Source organism: Ambystoma mexicanum, chromosome 2p, assembly GCF_040938575.1.
Source record: "Ambystoma mexicanum isolate Mex_15411 chromosome 2p, UKY_AmexF1_1, whole genome shotgun sequence".
Classification (NCBI taxonomy): domain Eukaryota; kingdom Metazoa; phylum Chordata; class Amphibia; order Caudata; family Ambystomatidae; genus Ambystoma; species Ambystoma mexicanum.
In genome coordinates this window covers 1,093,020,244-1,093,042,853 of record NC_090923.1, presented here as the reverse complement: position 1 = coordinate 1,093,042,853, position 22,610 = coordinate 1,093,020,244, and the positions used below count along the sequence as shown (strand labels likewise).

General features: G+C 44.3%; 1 protein-coding gene across 2 annotated transcripts in view; it reads left to right on the top strand.

Moving 5' to 3' along the window:
• The window catches only part of MAJIN (membrane anchored junction protein), a 1,009,257-nt gene that overhangs the window by 934,963 nt on the left and 51,684 nt on the right, over positions 1-22,610 (top strand). Inside the window, exon 7 of one of the 2 annotated variants that reach the window (XM_069643074.1) lies at positions 3,229-3,367. The exons of the other annotated variant lie outside the window; for it this stretch is intronic. Within the exon in view, the coding sequence (XP_069499175.1) occupies positions 3,229-3,367 (139 nt within the window). The remainder of the gene's footprint in view (positions 1-3,228; positions 3,368-22,610) is intronic. 2 annotated transcript variants of the gene reach the window in all.

The following is a 22,610-nucleotide window of genomic DNA, read 5'->3' as shown; positions in this document are numbered from 1 at the left end:
ACCTCTTAAACAAGGAATAATTAAAGAAGTAGAAGCCTCAGAGTGGGTTTTGCGGGTGGTAGTGGTGTGAAAAGGAAATGGAAATGTCAGATTATGTGTTGAACTTCGAGCATTGATTAAAAGTGTGGTTGTTGATAGGTTTCCCTTACCCAACATAGGAGAAGTGGTAGGTAGAATGGCAGGTGCCAAATATTTTAGAACATTGTATCTCACGTCAGCATACCACCAGGTTAATTTACACCCCACTTCCTGCAGCCTAACCACTTTTATCACAAAGGAGGGCACTTTCAGGTACAAAAGAATGCCTTTTGGCCTCGTGTCAGATGCAGCGTACTTCCAGAGATTAATGTACAAGTTATTTAACGAGGTACAAGGGGTGTGGTACTTTCCAGACGATATCCTAATCACAGGAGGTTCACAGAAAGAACATGATTGATGTCGGTTTTAATTATGCTTGACAGGGTGGGCCTCACCTTGCATAAAAGAAAAATGCAAGTTTTGAGTGAAAGAGATCAACTATTTGGGGCACAAAAGCAATGTACAAGGTGTTTCACCTAAAGAGAGTTTAGGAAATGCCATAGTTAACATGGAGGCTCCTAATGACAAACAAGGCCTCATTCCAAATGTGGCGGCCACGGAATGAACACTGCCGATAAGGGACCGGCACCGTTCATTCTGGCCCGCCACATTACGAGTTCTGCAGCGGGTCCCACTCTGTACGCCTGGCCAGACCAGACGTGCAGAGCGGGACCCGCTAGCACACCAGGATGCTAACAACTAGCCCATTGTTAACGAGCCCGTTGTTAGCATCCTCCCCATTCCCATTGAGCCCTGTAGGGGCTCAAATGGGAATGGGGACGTACCGGGTCTGGGTCCGGGTCCCGCGAAAAGGGAATCACCGGGCCCTCCAAAGTCAGAATGGCCCGGTAAGTGCCCTTTTGCGGGACCCGGACCCGAGTTTGGAGGTAGCCATGCCAGTAATGATGGCATGGCTACCTCCAAACTCGTAATGAGGCCCATAGTGTTTTATAATTTGTGTGCTTGGTGGAATATTACGTACACTTTGTTAATGGCTTTGCTGACAGGTCTAGAGCTATAAGAGAGCTATGGAAGAAAGACACACCTCTTGAATTGTCAAATGAATGCCAAAGAGAATTTGAGAATATTAAAAAGTGCACAGTAAACGCTCAGGTTCTTGCCAATTTTGATACCATGTGTGAAACAGTAGTCCATACCGATGCCAGTAATACCGGACTAGGGGCTGTTCTAGTGCAAATACAAGAGGGCAAAGACAATCTGATAGCTTATGCATCCAGATGTTTGAAGGGATCAGAGGTCAGATACTCTGTTCTTGAGAAAGAGCCCTTATGTGTTTCATGGTCTATCAAAGAATGTAAAGCATTTTTGTGGGGTAGGCCGTTTACAGTATTTACAGACCACAAGCCCCTAGTGGCATATTCAACTCCAGAGGTTTAGACAGTGTTTCTAGGGAAATATGATGAAGGGTTACTGCTTTGCAGGGACACCTATTTCAGGTAACATTTTGGGAAAAAGATTTTGCTATCTTCTTATGTCAAACAGATGGAGAAAACTGTAGCAATGAGGAATTAGATGGTGAGGTTTTTTGGACTTGTGGACCATTCATAAGATGAGTGGAAAGAAGCAGAGAATGCAGGTACACAATTGAGTAAAGCAATATAGTTTGTACAAAACAATGGGACCAATTGTACATTGGAGGATGGTTTGAGTGATTTTCATAAAGTGAGAGATGAATTAAGTGTGGGCAGTGGTTTTCTCAACATATCTAGCAGGGTCAGTCCTCCACAAGGCATTAGATACAACTTAGTAGAAATTGGTCATGAGGGGCACGTAGGACTGTCCAAGACAAAAGGCAGCTTAAGGGTGGATTACTGGTGGCCAGAATTGGACAGTCAATTAGAAACGTTGCTTAAAAACTGAGATTTGTGCAGGGAATCTGACAAGACACTTCGGTGTAGTATCGAGCCATTAAGACCGATTGAATTCCCTGAAATGCTTTGGGAATGTGTAGGAATCGATATATTGGTGCCAATATTAGGGTCAGATGGTACGAGAAAATATATGATTGTGCTTATGGATTTGTTTTCCAAATGGGTGGAAACATGCATTGTGCAAGAGGCTGACACACATGCAGTTGTGTCATTTCTGGACAGTGTGTTCCAGAGAGAGGACTTCCCCAGCAGAATTCTATCAGATAATGGAGTACAATTCACATCTCGGATGATGAAACAATTTTTGTCAGAGATTGGTGTGACGCATATTAAGTCATCTCTCTTCCATCCCGAAACCAATGAGATGGTTGCGAGGTTTTATGGTACTATAATGCAAGGAATTCGCATGGCAGTGAATGAAGGGAAAGTTTGAGAAGATGAAGTCAACAAAGAGTATATGCCTATAGACTGTCTCCTCATGCTACTACAGGTTTGGTGTCATTCGAAGTGCTTAGGAGGAGAAAGGCATCTACCGCAGTTTGTCCACCGTGGCTAGGGAGATCTAGATTTATAGAATGGGGCCAAGAGCCTTTAAGAGAAAGGGTGGAAAGTAAGATTAATCTTATGATGGTCAAAAGAGGACCAAACTGGTAAGGGTTTCTGAAGGGGATAGAGTCTGGATTCGTAAGCCTGGTTTCATGCAAAAGAGAGAAAGAAGGTATAAAGGTTCTGTAGTGGTCAAGAAAGATTTGTTCGGGGCTTTTGTACTTGAGGGTGGAAGAATGATCAACAACGGCAGAATTTCATGCAGAAAATGAACCCTTTTTATTTGTTGGTTGGTAAAAAGAGAGAGTTGTGTTATATTGTGTACAAATGCATAACATTAAATGGTGACATTCAACATCACCCACTGTATTAACCAAGGCAGATATACACATATATTCATTTAAAATTGTTACTACAAGATATAACAGTATGTCAAAGTGTGAGTAATATAGTGAGTAATTTAGTTCTCTAGATGAAAGTAGATATATCTGGGTCTTCTTTGCTAAATGTAAGATGTTTGTTGAATTTGGATTTACTAAGGAGAGGGAGATGTCTGGCAACGTTTGATTAGTGATATGGCTGGAGCCCTTTGAGATCCGGCTGTAATGTATGGGGCTCGAGTAGAGGTAGGTAATACGGTTTGAGAGCTTATAATTATGAAAGATGAAATGTTGTGTGTTTAGGTTTTTTATTTGTTCCTCTTGCACTGTAGATGAGCTTGGAAATGATGGGAAATATGGACATGTAGCACCAAGAAGGCAGAAGGAACCTGAACTGCAGCAGAGTCACAAAACTAAAACTTTGACTTGCACAGGTTCAAAAGAAGGAGGCTTCTTGCAATTCATAGCCAGGTACGAAATTTAAAATGTGCTCTGGTTACTAAAACTTACAAAGGAAAAAGAAGCATGTTAGATAGGAAAGTACATTTTCTGTTCCGAGTAAACCCGCTCACATTTTTTCAGTGCTTACAAAAAAAAAAAAAACAATACAAATAAATGTGCAGCCTTGTTGGCAGGAAGTATTGCCCAAGTTCTCCAGAGTCTTCCTGGGCTTTATCACCCAAACAGTTTTTCAATGGATTGCCTTTCTCCCCCAGATTCCTCATCTGATAGATATTCCATCCAGCTCTGCTGCTTCAGAACAACTTCAACGTGGGGTGTAGTGGACCTCAACTCAGCCGTTGATCCGTCTTATTCGTCATCTGAATCGTCGGCTCCGGATGTGACGTCAGGCGTCATATATATACTTTGTCTCTACGCCCCACACCTCAGTTCCTTTGAGAACACAGGCTGAGCCTTCGAATCTTTGGACGTTTTTCATCAGAATTGTTTTTGCTAATTCCTTGACGCGAGATGTCGGTCGCTCGGGTATTGGGCTTCAAGCAGTGTACTGACTGTGGCACCAAGATGTCCATCACTGACCCATACGAGTTGTATCTCTGGTGCCTCGGCACGGGTCACGTGACCGAAGGGGGCCCGTCGTGCGTCGAGATGCAGTGAAATCCCTTCTCGATCAAGTAGCTAAACTCGATCTTGGTCAATGACGCCCTCTAAATCACTGGCGCGGTCGACGGTTTGGTCCTCAGAGGCAGAAACTGACGGGCACACCCATGAGAAAGAACATCGGCAAACGAAAAAACTGTCCCACTCAAGGAGCCATTCTTCCTCGTCACAAAAGAAGAGGAGGTGTCACCTTCAAAATCAGGCCTACGATTTGTTGTCGGAAAGAGGTAAGCCGTCAGCGGTACCTACTACCAGTCAAGAGTGGGAGGATTTTTAGACCTCTATGCTTGATATGTTGAAGAAGCATCCTGCAGTTGGCACAGTTTACCCCCCCCACATAGCAGGCCTTGAAGCCAAGAGCGACGTTTGCAATTTCCAACCCCTCTCGTGCCCTGGTAACAACGCCATCAGTGCCGATAGACTCTTTGACACAGAAGGAGGTCATGTGGAAGCTACAGCATCTCGACATTGATCGACACCGACAGCCACCCGATCGGCACCGAAAGACAAACCATTGACGTCGACGGTTGTCAATAAAGCTTTTACCCCGCATTCCCAGTCCAAATGTTTCAATACCATGTCAGGTATCTTTGTCGCTGAGGACCACGGGCATGGGAGGTGTCAAATATTTTGAGAACCCCAGTCGGCTCTTGCAGCTAGTTCAAGGCCTCGATGAAGCCAGCGGTCTGGACACCTCTCCAGACCTGGAATTTCAACAGTCACAGCCCTATACTCATAACTTGTCAACTTGTCAAAGTTCAGGGCTTGAGGGTCATTGATACCCTAGGATTGCAGTCCTCAGCGGTGCCAGTGAAAGGATACAACCTCACCAATATCCTGGATGAAGGTCTGGCGACAGAGCGCAATATGCCTTTAAACCCTGCCATTGCTGATTCTCTAACAGCACTGTGACAGCATCCATGTTATATTCCCCTGGTCAGCTCCACCATTTTCTGGAAGAATAGGCCGGATAGAGGAGACCCTTTATTCTTCTTCTCTCACCCTTCCATGGAGGGGCTTGTTATGCAGGCTGACACAGTCTCATCTAGACCATCTTCTTCCACTTCCACTACCGACAGGAAAGTGAAAAAGGTTGATGCCTTGGTCAAAAAGGCATTCACTTTGGGCAGTATGGCCCTTAAAGCTAACAATATGGCAAGCAGTTTTGCCAAGTACTCTTTTATTCTTTGGACAGCAGTGGAGAATGCTGTGCAGTATGTCTCTAAAGGGGAAATGCGCAAGGGCTTCCTACAGCTGGTGGAGAATAAGAAAGGGGTGGCCAGACAGTCGCTGCAAAGGGCCTGGAAATCGTTGGCTGTGTGGGCCGTTCTATGGCATCAGCAGTAACGCTGAGGAGGCAGGCCTCCTTACAAACCTCTTAAACCTATGGTTCTTTTGTATCGTGCATACAATGAATGGGGTTCGCAGAATAACTCCGAGACCAAATAATCAAACCAATTCAGGAAGATGGCAAAGGTTGCTGTTTTATTAACAATTATCTAGGACATCAAGGGACGTTCGCTCATTTCTCTGCAAATTTCCCATAAAAACATCCTTATATGCAAAAAATGCATCAGCAGTGATGTCGTTCTACGTGGCAAATAGGAAAAACCTACGAGGGATTGTGATAGGTTCAAGGGGAACATCTAAGTATACTTTCTATAAGGGCTAGGATTGTGATTGGCTGTCTACTGTCAGGTGGACAACTTATGCCTACTTCTAAAACATGTGATCTTCAACCGTGTTAAGTACACGGTTTATCTTTGGCTCTGAAACTGTATGGTCCTTCGTTACACGGTCCTCTACAATTGGTTGGCACCCTCGTGCCATGTCTGGAACATTCGGTTCACTTAGCAGCACGTAGGCTCATACCCAGGTGCCAGGAGGTGGACTTGACTTTACCTCCCCTCTCAAACAGCCCAACATCTCTCATCACCCATGCCTTCTGCCATGCAGATTGTCTTTGAACTTGGGCTTGCAATGTATCCGTGTCTGTGGGAATATATGGGAGTACAGGCTTTCACTATCGTTGTTCTAGGACTCAAAGCTCAACTCTATTTCCATCCTCAGCTCACATGACAAGAGACCATGATTCTGGCCTATTCTTCAGCATTTAAATGTCTTAATGAATAAAACTTGCCACTCTTGGTGTTCTTACTTTACCCCTCGATAAGGGATGATTCATCCTTCTAACATTTATTGCTTTCAAGAATAGATAACCAACCTTGGCTACTTCTGTTTTGATGCCAGGCCAGACATCCTCGCCAGGCCCCTCCACGATCTCAGCTTATTCTTGCTGCGACACAATTCTCAGCCTTTCCTCTCCATGGGTTTCAGCTTACTAAAATTCATGACACTGATGTCCAGCTTCTATACAATGGCGGCTTTGCCTGCAGTCTATTCACTACGTATAGCCAGCGTCTATGATAATTTAGTCTACTTGCATTTTAGCGTCTGTACAATCATTGAATGGTTGCATTTTTGTAGCACTTCACATACATGCAATCTTCTTATCTGCATATGAAAGTTTACTCCATTCTTAACTTTGTCATCAGTTCTGTAAGGTCCATGCATTCTCTTCAGCCAGTATTCTCAGTGCGTCACGCTCGTCTCTTGTGACGTCACTAGCGACTCTTTCACTCTTTTTTATACTCCTTCAGGGAGTTCCTCCCTCAGATTGTCATCTCTTTGGGGGATACATTCAATAGGGTTTTCTCAGAGAATACCTTTTCTCAAACACTTGGGGGCGGGATTTCCTGCAGAGGCATGCAGCTGCTCCTCTATACTCTGTTTTTTCTCCTACTGTCCAGGTTAAATGCATGACATGCCATTCAAAGGCGATTTACTGTTCAGCCAGAAAGCTGATGATTCTTTAGAGGAATTTAAAGAATCCAAAATTGCTGCTAAAACTTTAGGCCTAGCTGGGCAGCCGGTCAAACCTGCCTTCAGCTTCGCTTCAAGGGAAGGCTACAGGCGTTATGCTCCTTATGGCAGGAGAGCGCAGCTCCCACATACCAGACAAGGGCAGAAGTGTTTCTCGTGCTCCGGAAGGGGCAGGGAAGCTTCTAAAGGTCAACCAGCAGCATCAGCAGCGGGGGTGACCCAGCCTCCTAAGCTGCTTTGATTTCCCTCCTCACAACATGTCGGTTGGTGGACGGTTGACAGAGCATTTCCTCCAGTAGCAGGAAATTACTTCTGATCCCTGGGCTCTTCAGCCCTTCAGTGGGATTATTGTCTTCCATTTTTTAAGAAAACCTCCGGACAGACCCCCACCACCTACAATCCAACCGGGACAGGAGCTCCTGGAAGAACTGCGAGCCCTGTCGTTGAAGGGTACCATGGAAGAGGTACCTTCCAAGCAGAGAGGATCGGGTTGGTATTCCCGGTATTTCTTAGTACCCAAGAAGAGAGGAGGTCTTTGTCCCATTCTGGACCTCAGGACCTTGAACAAGTTCCTGAGGAAAGACAAATTCAGGATGGTGACGTTGGGAGAAATTCTCCATGCTCTCGAACTACAGAACGGGCCGGTGTCAATAGACCTACAGGATGCTTATTTCCATTTGCCGATCCATCGAAAGCACAGGAAATTCCTAAGGTTTACCATACGGGACAAGCACGATCGGTTCAAGGTGCTCTTTGGTCTGACCTCCACCCCAAGGGTCTTCACCAAGCTCATGGAGGAAGTCGCGGCTCACCTCAGGAAATCCAAGGTTTACGTATTGCGGTACCTGAACAACTGGCTGATCCGAGGGAAGTCAGTGGTGCAGGTCTTGTCCCATTTAGAGGACGCCTTCTTGCTGCTACACAGGCTGGGCTTCTCCCTGCATTTAAAGAAGTCTCAAATGACCCTAGTCCAAAGGCTCCAGTTCATATGAGCAGTCCCAGGCCCCCCTGGTCGGGAAAGCCTTCCCTCCGAAGAGAGAGTTGTCAGCTTGCCACAAATGGTCGACTTGTTCCGAAAACATGCCACTCTACCAGCGGCTTCCATCCTCCGACTCTTAGGTCTCATGGCCTCCTGTATTTTCCTATTGCCAGAGGCCAGGCTGCCCATGAGATCCCTGAAGCAGCTCCTGAGGAGTCAGTGGTCACAGCACTTTAGCGCTCTTTCGGTGTCCGCATCGGTGGTCAACAACCTGTCCTGAGGGGCAGACCGCAGGAGTCTCCTGGCGGGGGAACCCTTCTGGTCTCCTTGGCCTCAGACCTGAGGCCAAGGACCCGAGTGGTCACGGATGCATCTCTGAAGGGTGGCAGCGCTCACTGCAGGGATTTACAGGTGGGCAGTCTTTGGTCAGCAACGGAAGCCAGGTGGCTCATCATCAGGCTCGAGTTGCGAGCCATCAGGCTTGCCCTGAAGGCATTTGCTCCATCTATGCAGCGGAAGCATGTCCACATTCGGATGAACAACATGGTGGCGTGCACTCCTGCCACGCCCTCTTCACATAGGCGATGATGCTATGGTTCAGGTTACTGGAGAACCGGATCTCAGTCTCGGCAGTTTGGCGGATGCTCTGAGCAGGCAGAGCACGGTCTCACACTTGTGAAGTGTGCCAGGAAGTCCTAGAGGAGGTCTACTCTCTCTGGGGTATCCCAGTAGTGGATCTGTTTGCAACAAAATCCAGCATGAAGTGCAGACAGTTTTGCTCAAGGGAATTCCCAGCGAACGGTGCACTGGGGGACGCGTTTCTGGTGGGTTGGACCTTGCCTCTCCATTACGCTTCCCTTGGTTTACCATCATTCCATGGGTTCTCTGGAAGGTGAAGAGGTTCCGAGCGACCATGATCTTGATCGCCCCGGACTGGGCGAGGAGAACGTGGTACTCTGACGGCTTGGATCTGTCCATCTGTCCACCTCACTGGTTGCCTCGGCGGCTGGATCCCCTAACCTACATGTGTGGCTCTTGAGAGGATGAGGTCTGATTACTCGGACCTCTCTGAGGAAGTGCTTGAGGTGTTGCTGGCTGCACGCAGACCATCTACAAGATCTTTGTATGTGTGCAGGTGGAGAATATTTGAGGAGTGGTGAAGGGAACGCGAGATTGACCGTATCTCTTGCCCCACCACTACAGTGATGGAGTTCCTTCTGTAACTGGCCTCAGCAGGCCTTCAGGTCACCACAGTCGATGGATATTTGGCAACCATGTCTGTATTCAAGAGATCCCCGGATCAAGGTTAATTTTTTACGATCCCCGTAATAGCACAATTCCTGCAAGGGCCTTGTAAATAAGTTCCCGCCAACTCCCTTTGTTGTGCCGGATTAGGACCTTAATCTTCTACTGACATTTCTGATGATGGCTCCTTTTGAGCCTATGCATACTTGTCCTTTAAGACTTCTCTCTCTAAAAACAGCCTTTTTGGTGGCTATTACATCCGTAAGGCGGGTGAGTGAGCTACAAGCCTTATGTTGTAAGCCGCCCTTCTTTTGATTTTTTCGGTAGAAATTCTCTGTTAGGGTAAGGCCTGCCTTACTTCCCAAAGTTGTCTCGGAGTTCCACCTATCACAGTCCGTCACCCTCCCAGTCTTCTATCCTTCCCTGCATCCTTCTGAGGAGAAAGAGCAATTTCATTGCCTAGATCCCAAAAGGGCGCTAAGTTATTACATTGCTAGGACGTCTGAGTTCAGAAGAGCTGATCAGCCCTCAGTGACTTTTTCTTTAGCCCATAAGGACCTGGCCATAACTAAGCAAACTTTGTCCCGCTGGATCATTTTCTGTATAGCAGAATGCTACCAGTCCGCCGAACGGAATTGCTGGCAGGCATCAGGGCTCCTTCGACTAGGGGATTCTCAGCGTCAACAGCATTACAGAGCGGAGTCCCTGTTAGGGATATTTGTCGGGCAGCAACATGGTCATCCCTTCATACCTTTGCTAAGCACTTCAGTCTAGATGTGGCTCATACAGCTCATGCACGTTTTGGCAGGGCAGTGCTGCAAAATGTCTTAGTCTAACGTTCTGCCCGCCTTCTTCATCTATTGCTTTGGGAGTCTATCAGATGAGGAATCTGTGGGAGAAAGGCAATCCATTGAAGGAGAAATTACCTACCGTAATGTTCTTTCTATGGATTCTTCTCCTCCTCTCCCATCCATCCCCGCTCAGAAAGTCAGTGGTTGGTACGCATCTCCTCTTTAGTGTTGACCTGGTGATGGTCCTCAGTGAGCGTTTTGCTGTCCGTCCTGCCGCATGTAGTTTAAAAAAAAAAGAAAAAAATATATTTTTTCTGACGCTACTTTGTTAGTGTCTATTACAAATTCTTCCTCCGTCTGAGGTTTATGGTTATTTCATTTTTTGAGGGCTTATTAGCCTGTTGTTATCTCTCTGTTTTACTTGGCTGCGTGATGTGCTCGGGGAAAAAAGGGGGAAACTGAGGTGTGGCGCGTAGTGACAAAGTATATATACGACGTCTGACGTCACGTCCTGAACCAGGAGCCGACGATCGGATGCTGAGCAAGACGGATCGATGATCGACAGCCGAGTTGAGGTCTACTACGCCCCCTGTCAAAAATGTTGCAAAGCAGCAGAGCTGGATGTAATATCTATCAGATGAGGAATCAATCGGTGGGAGCAGAACCATAGAAATAACATTACGGTAAGTAATTTCCACTTCTAAGTAACATATTGAGTGCAGCAATGGTATTTAAGGCATAAGTACTAAGAGGACAACCATCAGTGTCAATGTGAATTCCACACTAAAGTGCAAAAAGGATTTACCATTGAGACTTTTTCTGCTGGGGCATTGACTAAATTTAAGGTTGGGAAACAGAAAGAGCATTGTTAAGGTAGAGGCCTCATAGTTACTGTAGGAAAAACAGAACTTATCCAAGTTATCACTTAATTCCAATGAAGTGTTTCCAGTGAGGACAAGGAACCTGAGCTAACCTCTACATCGCCTCCATCTTCTAACTTTTCTACTACTGCTGTCTTAGAAAGTGGGAGTGAGTTATATTTTGACTAAGCAGGTACTTTCTAGAATGGTGCGTAGATTGCATAGAGTGAAAGGAAAGGATCAATCTACATGTCCTGTAAGTAGGCACCAAGTAGGCTCCTCCAGAATCGTTATGAGGCAGTTCTGGGGTTCGATGTTACAAAGCAGATTGTAATGACCATGCCTCTCTGACATTAGGCGGCAGCCTTGATGGAATGTCTGAAGATAGCACTTCAACGTCAAAGTTCATGCTGAACTGTATACATTCATATTTCTGCCTTTACATTCCTTTTATTTATTTTATTTATTTATTACATTCGTTACTCGCCCAGACCCGAGGGTATCACAGCGAAATTTCAGGTGAGTTCTTGCATTTTTATACAGTGTTAGAGTTACAATCATATAAACCATATTTTATACTAAAATACAAATATAGTCATGTGATCAGATTTCTTATGCTAAATTACAATCGGTCAAAGTAGCAGGTCACAATTTATTTAAACACTAGTTGCAGATCTAGATGTGACCCCTGAAGATACTTGATAGCCATGGGGACTACATGTAGTGTTTTGTTCAAAGAAAAGGAGGTAAACCAGAAGCGTTCTAGTATTGGGATGGAGTGCGACTGGTTGAAGTTAATAATTGTTGAATAGACAAGTTTTCAGCGCTTTTTTTAATCTTAGTAAGGAGTCCTCATTTTTGATGCTTAGGGGTAGAGCGTTCTAGTGCGATGGGGCTAGGACTTTGAAACTACTTCCTCCTGCTCTACTGTATATGTATTGAGGAACTTCCAAAAGGGCCAGATTATTAGATCTCAGTTTTCTACAGGAGATTTTTTTCTTGACGGTGTTGTTGAGATAGATGGGTGCTTTGTTGGTGATGCATTTATAGATGATGCTAAGGGTTTTGAAGATGATTCTTGCTTCAATTGGCAGCCAGTGGTTTTCTCTTCTAATGCTCGTTATATGCAGCTTTATATGCAGGATTTCTTTATACACAGTGCCTCTCTAAGGGCTTTGTTCTGTAGTAATTGGATTTTGTTTAAGTTGGTTTTGAAGGTTTCTAGAAAGAGGATGTTACAATAGTCCAATTTCGTTAAAATCAACGCTCTGGCAAAAGTAATGCAATTTGTGGGAGTGACGAATTGGCGGCTGATTGCAATACGTTTTGCTGTGTAGGCTGTGGACGAGGAGAGGGCTGCTATTTGTTTGTGCATAGTGAGGTTGGCATCTATATATACACCAAGAGTTTTGACTTGTTTGAGTACTGAGATCAGAGTACCGGCAATGTTGATGTGAGAATAATTAGAATGGAGGGTGTTTATTCTTTTTTGGGAGCCCACAATGAGGACCTCCGTTTTCTCATCGTTAAGGCAGAGGCTGTTTAGGGCCATCCAATTTTGAATTATGGAGTATAGGTGTAGGTGTCTTGGGTGTAGTCGCCTGTAATGGGGATGAGGCTCTGGGTGTCATCTGCAAAGTTGGTGTAGATGACACCCATATCGTCAAGGGCCGGAAATAGGAGTTTAGTGTATGCATTGTAGAGGGTGGGAGAAAGGCAGGATCCCTGGGGGACTCCTTTGGGTACTACTATAGGGTCCGCTGCGTCTTTTTTTAGGGTGTCGCATAGTTTGTCGTGGTCTACCAGATCGAATGCTGCTGATAGGTCCAGTGTGGCTAATTTACCTGTGTCTCTGATAGAGTCCAGTTGGATTTTTAAATCCAAGAGGGCTGTCTCCGTACTATGGTTGGGCCTAAAGCCAGATTGTCTAGCTCCTGTTTTGTTCGAGGTGGGTTTGTATTTGGTTGTAGGCTATTTTGTTGATAATTTTAAGTAAGAAGGGGACAGTCGTTACGGGCCGGTAATTCATAGGCACTAAGGGATCTAGTGTGGGTTTTTTTTAGTAGAGGGGTGACCCATGAGATTTTGTCATGGTTACAAAGATTGATAAGAGAAATAAAGGGAGCCCCACTCTAAAAAAGACTTTTAACTTTCGTCACAAAAGGGTGTATTGTGCTTACCATTATATTCTACTGATGAGAATTCGATATAGTATTGATGACGTTTAAAGCTAGGTAATTTGTCAGAAACGTTTCTGAAATAAAGACCTTATTTATATAACATTTATATAACATTTCAGCTTCATTTGTTTTGTATCTTTTTACATAATTGCATGCTATTGGGTTTTGCAACGTTTATCACTTCCTTTTTTTCCTCAAGTATCCCCAAATACTGTATAATGATTTTTACAGCTCTATCGATGTTAAATCCAAAACAATCAGGTGTACCAAGCGTAGCATATGTGGTCCAGTTTTGGTAGAAAGTTCTTCATGTCCTGCAGTGCATGTGGTAAATCAGCCAGATTAAATAAACATGGAGTGAGTTTGCAATCTGTTACAATCCAGTTTGTAGTAATTGGGGAAGTGTAAACACTTTGGCCCTCATTACGATCTAGGCGGTAATTCTGCAATAAATTCACCGAAAACAAATTACTGTTACTGCCACTTGGTCAGGCGGAATTCCGCCAGATTACAAGTGGTGGTTGCAATGTTTTTCAGAATTACCGCGGCAGAATTACCGCCACAGTAATTCCACCAATTTTGACGATTTTTGGGTGTTGAGTGGGAAGATTCACCTCCAGGATTTTGCTAGAGGTAGATCACAGCGAAGTGAGCGGTTTGGCAGTGATTTGCAGATCATGAGTAAGGTGATACAGCAGGCATCTGTGTGGAGACCGATGCCAGAAAGGAGTAATTATTCCTGGACCCTGCGCTCATGCGCGCCCGCTCACATCGAAGTGAGCTAAGTGAGCGGTTCGACGGTTGGGCGCTTTGGTGGCCTCGGCGGACAATGTACTTGGTTCACTGAACATTGTGTATACAGTAAGACAGCACCACATTGCATGGGACACTGTTTAAACTTCCAATCAGCCTTGTATTCTCAGCCGTCCGGTTGGCAGACTGTTTACATATGACCAAATCATTCTGTTGATCACCTTGAACTCCCAGTGAGCCTGTGAGCAACGGAGGCTGTGAAATGACCTTTGTTTGAGTGTGACTGCAGGAATTATCCATTGAGCACCACACGCTATACCTCTGCTTCCCCAGCCCTGATTGGATGGTTAACAGCAGCATGGTTGATTCACTACTGACATGTTAAAGCAGCTGGGCGCTATCAACATCACTGCGCTCAATGCAAGATTAGCGAATGACTAGCTCAGCCTTCTAGTGTTGGGCGATTGCTGCATGTCTACATTGCACAGCGGGAAAAACTGGGAAAGGGAAACTGGGGAGAGAAACCAGACCAAACTCGCACTGCGATTATGCAACAGGCGTTGGACCCGCCCAATATCTCATCAAGTAGAATGCCAATTGAATCAGTGCTGCTCGAGGAGACATCACTGTGTCCATGTGCCCAATAACTGCTACAGAACCCTTCTGAGCCAGTGAAGCAGCCTTCAATAGCGACTGAAGACCTTAAGAGTGCCACAGGGGATGTGGGAGCCCCCACCTGGTAAGAGTATAAGAGGGATGTGTGGTCTGCAAAGATGGAATCGGCCTGGGAGAGCCCTTAAAACTGTTAGAAAGGAAATCGGGCCACAGACTGCAGTTGCCCATTTCTGCCTCCACCCCTAAAGGAACTGAGGCAGCACACCGCTCCCCCCCTCGCACCAGAAACGGTGTCAATGACCCAGCATGAAATCATTCCGCCAAGACTGTCTTCAGTGCCAGGTCAAGATTCAGCATTGGTTTTGACAACAGTGAGCACCATTGCGTAGGTTCACCAAACAACTGCTGATCCATTTGACTACAAACCGTTCATATTCGGTTATAAATCCCAGAAAAATATGAAGGACTTCTCCATCAAGTTGGGAGCTAGATCGACCATGGCAAGGAACATTGGACCCAGGCTGCAAGGTAATGACCCCATGATGGAGGTCTCCAATAGAAGTCTTATGGAAGCTTACTGTTCAACTAAGGATGACACAAAGAATGCAGTTGAGGTATGTCATAATGAGGAGGGAGAGGTTGGCAACATTAATCGTGCAGATGGCTCTGGCATTGATTTGTCCCTGGGAGATCTAAAGCAGGAGGTTGATCGCATCACAATCATGATGTGCAAACAGTTGCCTTCCATTAGTCAAAGACTGGATCGGCAGCAGGCCTACGAGGAATTTACAGGGGACCAGCTGATTTTCACCATCTGAAAGCTTGGATCAGATGGAGCAGAGAAAACTTGGTGCGCTGGTGACAATCCCAATCAACAATGGCCGATCAAAAATGGGTGACAAGTGCCCAAAAGACCATATAGATGCAGTGGGTAAGGAGAAGGATAATGATGAGGAGAGCATGGGGCAAGCAGTGGTTGCCATTGAGAATTCCTCGGATGCCAATGCGATTAAAGACATAGAGAAGAGGAGCACAAAACAAAAAAAGAAGAAAAAACAAGGCAAGCGCATGAGAGGCTCTAGGAAATGCATGAGATTTCTGGCTCCATCAGAAGGTCTGAGAACTCAGGATATAGCGCCCAGTAATAAGGGAGGTGAAGCAAGCATGGGCAGAGTCCTAAATAACTGTTGTGTTAAGAACAAGAGCATGGAGATAGCCGAAGACACGGAAGTTAGTAGTGCTGATCTAATTAAGAGTCATTACACCTCTGAACTGTATGAAAAAACAGCAGTACAGCAAACCAAGGGTAAGAAGGCTCTAAGAAACAAAAATCAGACACTCAACTCTAAAAAGAAAAGCATGTTTGCAAATGCACAAACACAGGTGAACCATGATCAAGTAGATCCGGAATTGGGCTCAAGAGAGTACACGCCAACAGGGAATCCAACCCTGCCACAAAAACAATGGGCTTCTATTTTTAGGATTGGGAAATACAAAATTGCCAATCCCCGCATGAGTTAGGATCAACTGTTGCAGAGACAAAAAGAGCCTCAGAGTGCACTGCTCCCAAGTGTTGAAACAGGCTTGACACAAGGTAAGAAGGGGATGGTTGGAGTCCAGCTCATTATATCAGAAACAAACACAGTTATCCAGAAAGTAGATGTACAAGAATTAAAGAAACAACAGCCACTCCCCTTCAAACCCTTTTTTTTGAACCTCCCCCACCTGTGGATAGAACATATAGGTGCCACAGGAGATACGGTTGTTCTGAATAAACAAGCCATTCTAAAATTGGTGAAGGAAATTTCAGAGCTGTACCTTTTTTCAACATTTGACATAGAATATATCCACTTCCCGTATGAAAGTACAACAGAAGTAGTAGAGGTGGGTTTGCAATCACGACTAGGGGTGAATGCACTACTAGCAGTGGCAGGTGTTATTCTAAAGAAAGGCTATCAAATCTCTACTACTAAACCAAGTGACAGACCCACTGCCATTAGGAGGCCAGAAGGAGGTTGGAATGAGAGCGTATTGATGGCACCGACTATACCTACTGGCCAAGCAAAGGGAAATGAAAAAGACGTGACTGCAAGTAGTAGAATCTGGGCTGCTCTTTCAGGCATCCCGACACAAGTACTTCAACGATTAAGTGAAAGTGAGACAATGCTTTAGCTTGCAAAGCGGTTGGTGTATTGAGTTGGAAAACAAGTGGTCATAGAAGTTTTATGACCAAGACTGCTTGAGAGGAAATTCTGGGTGGCTATGATCTCATTCTGCTACAGGAAACTTGGCTGCTCTCAGAAATTTTAATGGATAGATTTAGTACACTATGTCAAGTCGCTAGTGCTAAGGGTGCAGGATGACCCTCTGGGGGTTTGTTAATGAACACCAAAAACTCAAGGTTTGAAGAGGTTGCACTAATTTCTAATTCTTTCTATGGTATCCTAACAGTGATGATGACTCTTGGCCCCAGCGATAAGAAGAGGGCCTTATTGGTGTTGAATATCTATCACAATCCTGCCTGTTCTTCGGTAGAAACTTTTCTGGAACAAATTGCAGAGATTAGATCGAGTTGGGGGGGACAAGGAGGAGCTTGGGGCGCTGCCAATTGATCAAATAAAAGATGTGGTAAATGAGCTGGGGACTAAGCCTACTAGAAGTTATGAGACATCAAAAAGGAAGCAACAAAAAAAAAGTGCTGAGACCGCTTCTTATGTATCCCAAAGCACAGTCTCTAATCAAAAAACTAAAAATCAGAAAAAACCAAAGAAAAAGAAATCTGCCATTGCACAGATTGTTAAATCTATCACTGTTGATAACAACCCAGTAAGGTCCAAGTGTGCAGAAGGAAAAGGAGAGTGGGCGACTAAGGTCAAGGAAATTTGATCTAAAATAGACCCCCAAATAAAAGGAGAGTTAAAAAACGAAATCAACTATTGCAATTCAAACTATGACTCCTTTGAAACCCCTCAGAATAGCCCCCATATTTCTGAAAGAATTTGAGTTGAGTACTACCCCTTTGGGGGGATCGATAGACCAGCGGGAGATGGAGGGAACAGCGGATAGGTTCATAGGCCTTACGCAGCTAATATCCTACAGAAGTCGGAATCTGAAAATAGTGCCAATCAATCAGCAAAATTGATAAGTTCTGGACAACCCAATCTGATGGGAAAGTCATAAGGTTCAAATGTAGACTCTAATACGGAGAAGGGTGACAGCGTAGGAGAAGATTCTGTTATGGATTCAAATCCTTTCGCCATATTAAAAATATGGGTCAAACGCATGAATGCTAGAAAAAAGGCTAAATCATTGAATCGAAGTCAATTCCTGCCGATATTTCGGCGAGTAGATGAATTATTCCTGCTTTCATCCCATGACATTGAATATGTGAAATTCCCAGACATTACAAATAACAATATCTCTGAACTGGCGCTAAAGTCCACATTCCGAGCCAAGGCAATTCTAAATGCGGCCCCAAAATTAAGGGCTTTAGGAATTGAGGCCTCAGCTGTGCCTCTTGGGCGACTAGGTGTGTTGGTGAGTCAACACACTAATAGTTAAGGGGCTGGAGGACACGCAGTGGGCTCAGCAAACACTAGTGAAAGAAGTGTAGAACAAAAAGCAAGTAAAACCTGGCTTGTCTCACCATCTCTGCAATTAAGGAATCCAAATCCCTGGGTTATGGTCGCAGGGATAATCTCTCAGGTCTTCCAGAAACTGGGCCAGGCAGAGACTTCACTCTAGCTTCAAGAGATCTAAAATGGTTAAGCTGTAATACAAGGGGCTCTAGCTCCTTCAGACATGAGGAAGTCAGAAATAAAATCTTCTATATATACGATCTAATTGTATTCCAAGAAACTTGGCTGAAAAGATCTCTCAAATTAGATGGGTTTACAATAAAAGAACAACTAGCCACACACCAAGGCAAAGGCAGACCTGCTGGTGGTCTGCTAATTGCTCTAAGGAATGATACATTCCTCAACTCTGAAATCATAAGTAGTGACTTTCTGGGTATCCTAGCGATAAAAACTAAAATTAGGGACCCCGAAAGTAGCCATGGTGGTTATGGGTGATTAATATGAATTGGAATCGAGCTAAATTACCTTTAAACTCATTTCTGAGTAATTTGGCGCAGGTTCTAACACACCTAAAAATTACAAATGGTGCTGGCAGTATTAGCTTGTCTGATGACCTAAATGCCCAGTGCATTAAAAAACCAATTAGCAGTAGATACCTGGAAGATGCCAAGTCTGTTAGGACGAAAATGGCTTGTTTTCCTGACGGAATGGAATCTCCTCGTGGGAAATGGGAACATCAAGGGGGACATTTCCCCAGCTATCACTTGGTCAAGGGATGACCAGAGTTCTACTATTGATTATGTCTTCTTTACAAAGGATCTTTTTGATAAATACTTAGATCTGAATATGTTAAATGTTAAAGGTATTTGTACTGCGCAGCGTCACCAACGGAATTGGGCCCCAGGCGCTCTGGCGGATATGTAAATGATAAGGGGGGATTGGTTAGTAGGGTGAAGAGGGAGTAGGATAGTGAGAGGAGTGTTGTTCTGTTGGCAGCTTCAACTCGGTGTACACCGGGTGCTGAGCTTTGGTGCAGGTATTGGATCGGTGTCAGTCCGCGTGTGCTGTTGCTCCGGCTTATGTGTTGTTGCAGTGTTGTGAAGTGCATGCGGCTTGTTGTGCGAGAGATGGTTGTGTGAGTTTTTTGAGTGAGGTAAGTATGTAGAGTTTGAGCTTATTTTGGTTAGTGGGTTACATGACTTTAACATGCTAACATTCACAGTTTTGTCTAAGTGTGGCACTTGTTGGCCTTCACATGTGGGCATACCAACATTCACAGTCTTTTCTAGGTGCGGTGCAGGCTAGTGTTTAGAAATCTGTCTAGATGTGGGCATGCTAACATTCATACCTTAATCTGGATGCTACGCAGGCTGGTGTTCACAATTCTAAGTGTGGCACCTGCTAACATTCAATATAGTGAATATAGTGAAAACTACATGGAGAGATCATAATATAATGAAAGGATCCATTGAGTTAGCTGTTGAAAATGTTCAAGACCAATATTGCACGGTGCTGGAAATTAAAAATACAGGTAATCGGTTGATTAAATTCAAGGGAGAGGGATTTCAACTCAATCGTGAATTCACGAGAAAGTATGAGAATATGTTGGTTAAAGAACAGAGGTCACTATATAATCCAGTGACGTTTGTTGAATCACTTTGGAAGGCAGAAATGCCCAAATATGTAGGTTCTCAACTTTGGCCTAATTATCAACACTCCGTTAGCAAAGCGACACTTCTAAAGAAACGCGAAGTACGGAAAGAACTCTGTAGGCTCAATAATAAAGACTCAAGCAATGAGGAATTAAGCATAGAGAGAAGGAGGATACGCCGAAATTATAATGACTGTCAAAATCTCAAAGATACATTAGGCTACAAAACGATGGAGAACAAATGCTAAGAGCCCTGGGGTCCCACAACTCGAGAAACTTCTGGGCAATTGTAAACAGGAGAGAACAGAAACAGCTGTCCTCCCAGAGTAATGTAATTCAGGAATCAGAAAGGGTGAAACATTTCTTTGATTTGTATGGTCCGGGGGTGTCATTCTGAACCAGGGCCAGGTTATGAGTGGGTGGAATATTAACCTAAGTAGTGACCTATTCAAGGAGGCTATGAAGAAAGCCTCAGGTTCGAGGGCCTCAGGATGTAATGGCCTTACAAATCAGATCTTTAAATCTAATGTTGATCTATGGTCAAATCTTCCCTCCAAACTCTTCCTGTAGATAATCAAAACCAAAACTCTGCCGGACTCATGGAGGGAGGCCATAGTCATTCCAATATACAAGAAGGGTGATCGGACGGATCCCATCAACTACCGCCCGATCTCCCTTCTCGATGCTGACAGCAACATTTTTGCAAGTCTTGTATTGAATGAACTAGAGGCGTGGATAAAAACACACAATATATTGGCTAAGAATCCAATTGATTTCAGAAGGGGCCTATCGACAACCTTGAATGGCCTCATCCTTAGTACAACATCGAGTAAGAGCCTTGTAAAGAAAAGTCAACCGTTGTTTGGCGCGTGGGTCGATTTGTCGCAGGCTTTTGATACTGTAGATAGAGAACGACTGGGGAAATTGAGGCTCTGGGGTATCCCGGAGTCTCTCCTATCTATCATAATAGAGCTACATAATAAGTCGGCTCTGAGGATTAGGCTTGATGCCAGAGGAAATGTATCCATTTGGATCCGGACCTATAAGGGAGTGATACAGGGGTGTATGATGGCTCCATGCCTCTTTTATTTGTATCTAGCGGATTTGGCCACTCAATTGCAAGGGAAGGGACTGTGCAGTGCTATGGTTGGAAAGGAGAGGTTAAATTGGGTTGCATACTCAGACGACATCGTTCTACTAGATTACACCCCCATAGGACTTCAGAGATTACTGGATGCATTGGGTGATTACGCAAGGGCGAACAATTTAAAGATCAACACGGCCAAATCTAAAATGGTTACTGTCAAACACCCTCTCACTAGGGAATCCCCTTTCATATAGAAGCTGCCCAGACAAGTTATTTCCAAAGACAAGGACGTCCTATATCTGGGGTTCAATATTCGATCTTTGCCATCAAGAGTGTATATAGAGGGCATCCTTGAGGATAAGCTGACTAACCTTGGCTTTCAGATGAAGAAACTGAGTGCTTCCTTCTGTAGGTTCTCGATAAAACCCCTCTTGAAATTTTATGCCAGCAAAATTATTACAATTTTGATTTATGGCATAGATATATTGCCAGCGATTTTCACAATAAATTGGGAAAGACTTGAAGGCCTACTATGGAGAATTGTTCTTTTTCTCCTACAATCTCCTTCTGTGGCCTCTCTGAGATACGAATAAGGTCTTCTCTCCCTCCGCTATGATGTGGAGTCGAGAATAGTGTCCACATTAAGACTCATTGGCAGCCCACAAGTCAATACTCTGTATGAAGACCTCAATGTATGATATGATATGATATGCCATTTATAACGCGCCTATACACAAGTGTTTCAAGGTGCGACAATGCAAGGGAGGGGGAACAGAGGGAAGACAGACAGCAATCCTACTAGGCCAGGTGTCATTCAGATCACGCAAGTGCATGGGAAGGGAAAGGAGGAGAGCTTTTGAAAGCAGGGAATCGGTTTCTGGCAGGTTTTGCAGCTTGTGCACAGTGTATTTTGCTCTCATGTGATTGTGAATCTAGTGATCTGTATGACAATCCATTGTATGTTAAAAAAAGATTAAGAAGAAAGGATTGGATGGAGACAATCACAGTTATGAGATCTAAGAAATGATCGCCCTCCCATTCACTCCATTGGGTTGTCTACTGGGCTACTTGGGGCGATTCCCCAACGCTAAAGGTCGGTTTGATTTTCTCAGATTTTGTTTGAATATTTTACCCACAAAGGAAATTCTCAACTCAAGGCACAAGGAAATCCATAGGGATAATATCTGCCAACGTTGCACCGAAACTTGTGTAGAGACCCTATGTCATATTCTTATTTAATGCCCAGGAACTCGCTCCCTCAGATTGGAAAAGTTTGCTAAGTTTGTGGATAAGGATTGTTGGCTAGAGACCCCATCCTTTTGGGACCCTCTTAGTTCTGGGCACGAATGTGTTTTAACTTGGGTGGTGATAATATTTTTACTTGAGCACAGTTTGTTAAAATAATTAATTGTAATACTTTGACTGTAACACAATAATATATATATATATATGTGTATCGAGTTGTATCAACAGGGTTGGGAACCTCCATATCTTAATAGCGGGGAATTTGATTGCATGTTGCTTATGTTTGCAGAATTTTGGTTACAGCACCGGATCAACAGAAAAAAAGGGGTTTGAAGTGGATCTGTTTCTGTATAGAATGGGACCTATTAATTTGTAATGGTAACGTTGCGGGGGATTGCCCGCTAAAACAACTTGGAAAGGTAATAATGCAAAATCAGTGATAGATTATATAATTGTTTACAGAAACCTCTTTCAATTCTGCAATGAATGTATGATAAAAGAAACGGTGGATAGTGATCATAACAGGCTCTGTTTTAAGATTACAGCGGACCCTACAGCGGAAGGGGGGACTGTCCCTTTGAAGTGGTAGTCAATGAGGTGATAAACCGCTTAGTGAGATTCAATAAGAATGGAAAAGGGCTGAATAAAAAACTGGAAAGAGTGGTACAATGCATTCCACACGAGGCACTACAATATGAGTGTGTACCCACTAACTTTGTTGGTTT